Here is a 985-nt window from a genome sequence, read left to right on the forward strand (position 1 = left end):
ACGGCCGCCACTTTGGTGAGGATGTCCCCGAAGATGGCCGCCCCCATCAGCAGGCCCATGTCGCAGACTCTCAGCGCTGCGGCCACGGCGCTGGCGTCCGCGGGCTCCTCGCACAGACACACGGCCTTCAGGAGGCAGCCGAAGGCGTAGACGCGGCGCCAGTCGGGGTGCACGTCCCGCCAGGGCCCCGCGTTGAGCCTCTCCCAGGAGTAGTCCAGGATGGGCTCGCAGGCCTTCAGACACTNCGCTCGTCCTCGGCCATGGGGCCCCTGCCCGCCGAGTCCCACGGCGGCGCTGCGGGAAGAAAGCACGGATCAGAACAGCATGTCGCACCCCCAAATACACAAGTTTGCAGATTTTCATGAAATCAAACCGGGGTGGGAGAGGGGAGCCAGATCTGTGATGACATCCAGGGGCCCAAATGTCACCCACTGAGATTTTTAAAATATATATTCACGAGGCAACTGATGGAATGGGAGACGATATCTGCAAATGACATACCCAATTACTGGGTTGGTACCCAATCCAATATATATAAAGAACTTGTGCCACTTAACACTCAAAAAACAAGCTAGCTAAGAAACAGGCTTCTCCAGAGAAGACATCCAGATGGCCAACCGACACGTGAAAAGATGCTCAGCATCACTCATTGTCAGGGAAATACGAATAAACACCACAATGAGATTCCACCCTCCCACCTGTCAGAATGGCTAAATCGAAAGTACCAGAAACAACAGATGCTGGCGAGGATGTGGAGAAACAGAAACCCTCGCAAACTGTTGGCGGAATGCAAACTGGTGCACTCTGGAGAACAGTATGGAGATTCCTCAAAAAGTTATAAACAGAACTAGCCTATGGTCCAGTAATCGCACTACCGGGTATTTACCCCCAAAATACAAAAGGATACAGGTACCCCTATGTTTATAGCAGCATTATCTACAATAGCCAAAGTATGGAAATAGTTCACACATCCATCGACTGATGA

General features: G+C 52.3%; 1 protein-coding gene across 1 annotated transcript in view; it reads right to left on the bottom strand.

The window, feature by feature from the left end:
• Positions 1-242, bottom strand: part of KDM8 (lysine demethylase 8) — a gene marked incomplete at its 5' end in the record, with an annotated part of 15,412 nt that extends 15,170 nt beyond the window's left edge. Inside the window, one exon of the mRNA XM_077760466.1 lies at positions 1-242. This exon is cut by the window's left edge and continues 76 nt beyond it. Coding sequence (XP_077616592.1) covers positions 1-242 — 242 coding nt within the window.
• Positions 243-985: the final 743 nt, after the last annotated feature.

This window comes from Crocuta crocuta, unplaced genomic scaffold (assembly GCF_008692635.1).
Source record: "Crocuta crocuta isolate KB4526 unplaced genomic scaffold, BGI_CrCroc_1.0 scaffold73, whole genome shotgun sequence".
NCBI lineage: Eukaryota > Metazoa > Chordata > Mammalia > Carnivora > Hyaenidae > Crocuta > Crocuta crocuta.